Source organism: Tenrec ecaudatus, chromosome 6, assembly GCF_050624435.1.
Source record: "Tenrec ecaudatus isolate mTenEca1 chromosome 6, mTenEca1.hap1, whole genome shotgun sequence".
Classification (NCBI taxonomy): domain Eukaryota; kingdom Metazoa; phylum Chordata; class Mammalia; order Afrosoricida; family Tenrecidae; genus Tenrec; species Tenrec ecaudatus.
In genome coordinates, this window is record NC_134535.1 from 117,045,293 (window position 1) to 117,052,694 (window position 7,402).

Below are 7,402 nucleotides of genomic sequence, written 5' to 3' on the forward strand. Positions count from 1 at the left end.
GACGTACGTTGAAATAGCTATGTAGGGTTCTGGTGGGAGTTATAAGGACTGTGGCTAGAAGAGCCATAATAAATAAATCACTTCACCACAGTATCTAATATAGTCAAATATTTACCTTAGTATAAAGCATACCCTTTGTGAACTTAAAAACAAGCTTCCTAGGTAGAATACAATGAAGGAATGGGATATGTGATGGCTGGCACAGTGAGGGAATTGAAATGGATAAAATGAAACACGATGTGTATAAATTATTGTATGTAGCTTATTATCTATTCTATAAACCTTCACCCAATTCACAAATAAAAATTTTAAATAATAAAGATAAAGGAAACACTTCAGATAGACATATAGTACACATCCATATTACACATTACATGTACTTCAAATTTTTAATATAAAAGGCTCTATATGGTTTGGACATTCATGACCCAGGTCTTCCTGTACAGTGGATATAGTTCCTTAAACAAAGAATCTCTTGACTATCCATAAAAGCTCTTTAAAGGGGAACATGTGAGGAAAACTTGACTGCAATCAGCCAACAAGAATTAGGCACGAGGCCCCAGCTATTTGTTCTTTGTTGACCCTTGAAATAAACAGAAGTGAACACATCCACCCACCACTATCCCAGCCCTTTTTCTGTTCTAGCCCAACAGTCAAGATCTCTGAGTAGAAAGCAGATATTTTGACAATGATGATGGCAACAAATGTACAAATGCGCTTGACACAATGGATGGATGGATGGATGGATGGATGGATGGATGGATGGATGGATGGATGGATGGTGATAAGAGCTGTATGAGCCTCCAATAAAATGATTTTTTTAAAGATCTCTGGATACTACAAAATGCTTGCACTTGACACCCTCCAGTGGCAACATGAAAGAAATTTCTGGTGATCTGCTTCCATCAAGATTTACAGCAAAAAAAAAAAAAAAACACCCTGTGGTGCTGCTCTATAGCACAAAGTTGCCATGAATTGTAGCTCAACTTGATGGTAGCTGGTAGCCAAGGGGGTCAAAGGTTCTGAAGCCTAGCTCTCCTCAAAAGCCAATGTATGTGTATAGGAGACTCTTGGAGAGCCAGCCAATAGGGCCACAACAACTGGCAAGAGACCGATGGGGAAGAGGGCTGCAGTGGGGTAGTGGGCCTCTCTCTCCAAGGTCATCAAAACTACCAAATGGAATGCTTCTCCTATGAGAATACAAACAGCATTTCTGGTCCTGTGATGCATATTTGTGAAATGTGAAAGTCTGTGTTTGAAGATACGCTAGCACTGATGAACAAAGTCAATAGTACCAATTACTTCCCTCCATAGGGTCGTGTCTCATTGACTCTGGTTTCCCATGGCATCTAGCACACTGCCTTGCACCTCCTCTACCACTCACTAAAAATCTGTTGGCTTAGTTAATTCACAAGACGGTGGATTTGGAAAATTAAAGTTCAGTACTCTCTTATATTTGCTGCACTTCGGATCCGTGATATCCAGCCTACGGGGACATGGGGAACAGGCCATTTCACAAAATGGGACGTTCGCCTTACAGTGGAGCCAGTCAAGGAAGCAGAACTCTGAGAGGCACCACACGTCTCCACCCTCAGGAGCTCTTCGAAAAATACAGTAAGGAGGTGACTGTTGGATTGGCCCTGGATGGATACTTAGTCCTTCTGGGAAGGTGAGTCTAAGGTTTAACCAGTATCGAAGATGAAATGTGAAGTGTACTCTCTCTGCCACAGCCTCAAATCCATCCATTGGGGAAGCAAGTCAAACAGTACGGCTCTGTCTGTGGACCAAACCTGAAAGGTCTGCAGTCAAGACCAGGAGGGTAGATCAGTAAAGGAATTAGAAAAGCAAACACGTGTTTGTGGCAACTCCCTTCCCTGTGAACTTCTGCCCAGCTCTGGTCTCCAACCTAGGGTGGCCACAGCTGCTGTACCAGGACAGCATCCTGCTGCAGCCGAGATCACATTCAGGACTGAGGGAAAACTGCCCACCCAGAGTAGATAATGTCTGGAAGGAATGACTACTTGGGAAAAGTCCCAGCGCTAGTTTAATGCCAACCAGTCCCCACCTTCTCCGGCCCCCTCCCACTGGTTCCTCCCCTCCCAGCCACTCAACTTCTTATAAAAACTACACAGTCTTACACAAACAGCCTGTAGGAGCCTCCCTTCCTACTGATGCCCAAGGCAACAAGAGGAGCCACAGGACAACAAAGTCGGAGTGACCATGAAGAGCCTGCTCCTTCTCACCATTCTGGCTGCCTTAGCAGTGGCAATCTTGTGTTATGGTGAGAGACCGTCCTCCCTCCCTTACCTCGGATTTTCTTTTCTGTCTCTAACTTTAGTTCACTAAAGATTTTAGATTTTTTCCTCTCCCTTTCCCATCTTTTTCCCCTTTCTCTGCTATAATCATAGAGTGTTATTAATTTAGCTGTTCCCAGTTCCCAAGGACATCGAGTATTTTGTTACATTCTAAATATCCAGGCGTATGTAGACAACTAAAAAGACAAATTCTACCTCTAGTAAGTCACTCAGGATGAAAATATATTTCAAGATATTTTGAGAAATGCCCAAATTCATAACCCCTGTCTGCCCACATTTAAAGATGTTTATTTTGACTTTTGAATCACTTGGTTAAAAATCCTGGTTGAATCACTTACCGTTATGAAAATAAATAAGACTTTTATGTGAAGGATTAAGCATAGCCGCTCTAGAGACAGGACAATCTCATGGATTTATTTACTGCATGTGTTGAATGAGCTAATTCCAGGTGAGTTTCTCCATTAAAGAACTTCAGAGAGAAAAATAGATTGTATGACTTCTGCTACCAGCAGGTAAACTCTCCTCTTTTCAGTTGTGAAATGTCTGTGACTGCGAGGACTTTATGGAAGACAATCTGAAGCACAATTAGGTCAATAAATCAGCCTTAGGCTTCAACGATCTGGATAGTTGCAGTCGCTTTTCACTCCTAAACGATCTTAGCAAACATGTGTCTTACACGCCCAAGTTTTAAAATTATTCACAGATTTTCCATAGTGGAGCCTGTGGTTTCTTCACCTCCCTTTTTTAACTTTTCAAGCAAATTCGCCTGCTTGTAAATGCAAGTCTCCTGTTCTTCCATCAGTCCTCCGGAGGGTTGGTTTGCTTTGAAAGCAAAGCATCTCAGTTGGCTCTCTGCACTGGGCTTGTGCCCGATGTGAGTTGTTCCACTGGAGCCCGTGGTTTCTGTGGCTGCCAGCTTAGCACAGGTTTTTAAGAGGCTGTGGGACCGCTTGGAAACCTGTCCTGGTAAAATCCAGCCGAGCAACTGCACAATCTGCCTGTAGTAGCTAGCTAATTTTTTGGACCCTTCTCTCACTTCAAAACCTCTCTGATAGGCCCCAGGGATATTTTTAAAGTTCTCTGGGGACTCCTGTGCTGCACTTAAGTTAGCTTTTTCCTATAGTCTGAAGGCTTCGTGCCCTTGGGAAACGTTGACAAAGACCTAGCCATTGACTCCTGTACGCAGAGATGCTCCTGGCAAGGGGAGTGTCTGAACACAATACAATTCTCATATCTTCTTGAGCCTGCCTTTCCACTCCTTTCTTTCCTATAGTGGACTAACACAGTGTGTGATAAGCAACAATAAGATGCATCTTTTTGTTTTAATTCCAGAATCTCATGAAAGCATGGAGTCCTATGAAATTAGTAAGTGAAACATTTGTCTTCTATACTTAAATCTCATGTACAAGGAATGTCTCTCTATTCTTAAAAAGACAAAATATGAAGTACAACAAGGAAGACATAGTCTCTTTGGGGAAATTAAAGAAAATATTCAAGTCCAATCATCATACAAAAAGCACCAAGTAAATAATTGTTTAAGCTCAGTAGTCATTTAATATGATTTTTAAACTACATTCCACATACCACAAACTCTTCTGGAAATTTCTAGTTAGCACCACATCAACCACACAAGTGGGAAACAAGGAGTAATAGACGGCATTGGAGGCCAAGTCCGCTAGCAGACCCCAGTCGCCAGCGTTAAGTCAACCGCTGCTGACTCTGGACGGAGGCAGGCTGAACAAAGGCCAAAACAACATGCCACTCCCTAATCTATGTACCACTTTTCAGACTACTTAAACTGTTCACACTCTAAAAGTATGCCTAGAAAGGCAGACATTTTCCTCAAGGACATTAACAGAACAGTGAAAATACCACAGGGGGGGGGGGGGAGGCATGACGATGGCCCCCAAGCAAAAGACAACGTGCTGTGGTCATGTGATAGCCTTGGAGACATCCATAAGGATGACCGATTTCTTTGGACGCAGCAGTTCGTGAACTCTTCCTCCTCGTCTCGCGTCCTTTTCCCGGGTCTCGGGGTTCGATGGGAGGCAGACATAAATGACCCCTCACGTAGATGTGTGTCGGAGAATATGCACGGAAGCCTCTTCAGCTACCGCCTCCCTACAACCGCCTCTCTGTGTTTTCCGTTTGAAGGCCCCTTCCTAAACAGGAGAAACGCCAACAGCTTCATATCCCCGCAGCAGAGATGGAGAGCCAAGGCCCAGGAAAGGTGGGTGGCAACATTTTGCTCCATCTGAGGTCTGAAGGGAGTAAGAAACGGGTTATCATCCTCTATATTCTTTCTAATTACGTACAAGCATCAAAGACTTTGAAAACCATATGGAGAAAACCATGCCATTCTTGGAAGACTACTTTGTGAAAGATCAGACTATAGGACAAAAACAAGTTTCTATTTTCATTTGGGGGGGGGGAAATCCCTCTTGTTTTAACTTTGCCCATTGTTCCTCAAATTATCTTATTTCCACGGTTTTTTGTTGGTTGTCGGGTTGTTGTCTTTTGTCTTCTTTTGTTTTGTTTGGGGAGGGGAGCTCACCCTAATCTTGCTTGCTTTTCCTTTCCCTGTTTTTATTTCTCTGCCCTCTTTACGCTTCCCGACGCTGACCTCTCTCTTTTGCCCTTGCTAGGGTCCGAGAACGAACCAAGCCCGCCCACGAGATTAACCGGGAGGCCTGCGATGACTACACACTTTGTGAACGCTATGCCATGGTTTACGGATACAATGCTGCCTACAACCGCTACTTCAGGCAGCGCCGAGGAGCAAAATGAAATCGGAGAAAGTCGCCTTCATTCCGGAGCCTGGTGGCTGGTTTTATATTCCCTTGCTGTAGGTCACTGAAGTATATAGAAGCCTACACGTTGCTTTGTTTCTTACGTGTCCTCTTGTCCCACTACACCCCAGCCCCTAGAATGTTTGGTGCATAAGGAAAATGCAGTGTCGTGGAGGACAAATGTGTGGTTGTTCCATAATAAATTTCTGGTTGGGTACTTTCATTTTGTAAGTCTGATTTCTTCTGGGAAATAACGGAGGCATGTAATTTACAGCCCGCCCAACTCAATGTCAAACTCCCTACCATTGAGGCCATTCTGACTCAGCAGCCCTGTAACTCACTACCATCAAGTGGATGCCGACTCATAGTGACCCTATAAGCCTGGGGGGTACTGCCCCTGTGAGTGCCTAAGACTGAAACTCTTAACAGGAATGAAAACTTGCTCTTTCTCCAGCTGAGTGGCTGCGGAGAAATCACTGAGGACCTTGCAGTTAGCCCAACACGCAACTAGGAGGCGCTATTAATCATCATGTCTAGCGCTGATTCCATTGAGTCGTACTGCGGGGGAACAAGTGTGAGGACGGCAGGGACCAGACAGGGTTTCCATCTGCTGTGGGGCAGGGTCACTGTGGGTCAGAATCCACAACAACACCCAGCAAGTGTTCATCAGAGGCAGGAGTCTCCGAAGGCACAGCCAGAATGGCCGCAGGCATTCACAGCCATAGAATCCGTGGATCATTTCTCCTGATATATTTTCCAAGATTTCGAAACATCACAGAAGACGACTCATGCTATCTCTCTACCTCTGAGCTATACGGGGCTCCTCTGTACCACCTCACCACATGCACCAGAATTCTATCTTTCTTTAAAATGTCATCATTGGGACTCTTACTTGGATCAAAGAAATCTGTTTGCCTTTATAATCACCAGGGATTTTTAAAGCAATTCAATCATGGGGCATGGGAGCCAGATAGGATGTTACACACACACACACACACACACACACACACACACACACACACACACACACCCCAAGGCCTGGTTTTGCAGAGGAAAGGAGACTCAAAAAGTCTCTGTGCTTGGTAATTAGAGACCGAGCCTGAGAATTCTCAATCCTAATCCATTCTCATCCCTCCCTCTTGCAATGCTTGTTTATACCCATCTAATTACAACTATTTCTTCAGGCAAGTCCACTGCCTTCACTTCCTTTACATGGTACTTTTCTAACCCTCCCAATTTCTACTCAAAATTCAGGTGAATCATGAAAACAATAATGATGAAATTCACCCAGCTCCCATGACATGACTCAAGCCATCATCCAGCCCCTTGGGCATTTATGTGGAGTTAACTACAGTAATTTATTCAACCATGTTTCGATTACATTTTTTTTCAATGTCCATTCTCTTGTCAAGCATAGTTTATGGCAAATTAAGGGCAGATATTATAAATTGGTGGAAGTTGCAGTTACATGTTGGGCTGCTAACCACAAGTTCAGTAGTACAAAACCACCAGCAGCTGCTCTGAGAGAGAAAGATGGAGCTTTCTACTCCAGTAAAGAGTTACCGTTGTGGAAACTCACAGGGGAAATTCTACCCTGTCCTATAGAGTCACCGTGAGACAGCAACAAGTTGATAGAAGTAAATTTGGTTTTTCTCTTTTTCTTCTTTTTTCTTTTTTGGTCTATAGCTTTAGTACTGTGTTCTCCACGTAAAAGATAGTCAATAGCAATTGACCAAACAACAGACTAATAGTGCTGCCAAGCAGTGATCATCCAATTCTGAAACGGTTAGATTCATAATAATAGTGTGTACTGTCTAATGTATACCATCATATTAATACAGTAGTGGTTTTCATTATTTTCTAAGCTCTTTTGTAAGCAGTAACTCATTAGATCTTACAACCTTGTGGAGGGTTGGTGCAACGACTGAACTGTGTTCCCCAAAAGTATTTGCTATACAAAAAGTCAAATGCTATAGGCTATTTAAAAAGACCAATAAGGAAACATTGTTTCATGGTTGCTAGACATTGGAAGGGATGAGAGGAGTTAATCACTAGCTAGAGTTGTTGTGGTAGTTGGGTGTCATCAAGTTGGTTCCAACTCATAGTGATTGTATAAACCACAGAGCAAAATACCACCTGGTCCTTCTCCATCCTCACAATTGTTCTTATGTTTGCATCCATTGTTGCAGTCACAGTGTCAATTCATCTCGTCAATAGACAAGTATTAACTTTGGCGATGGGAGAGGCAAGAGACAATAAATGAGAACACCATACAACATAAGCAAAGCAAAGGAATAC

At 43.3% G+C, this 7,402-nt stretch overlaps 1 protein-coding gene across 1 annotated transcript; it reads left to right on the forward strand.

Moving 5' to 3' along the window:
- Positions 1–2,152: 2,152 nt before the first annotated feature.
- MGP (matrix Gla protein) lies at positions 2,153–5,313 on the forward strand. The gene is made up of 4 exons (XM_075553079.1): positions 2,153–2,281; positions 3,648–3,680; positions 4,470–4,545; positions 4,961–5,313. Exons 1-4 carry the CDS (start codon positions 2,221–2,223, stop codon positions 5,100–5,102), a joined length of 312 nt encoding a protein of 103 aa, XP_075409194.1. The 5' UTR covers positions 2,153–2,220; the 3' UTR covers positions 5,103–5,313.
- The last annotated feature ends 2,089 nt before the right edge of the window (positions 5,314–7,402 follow it).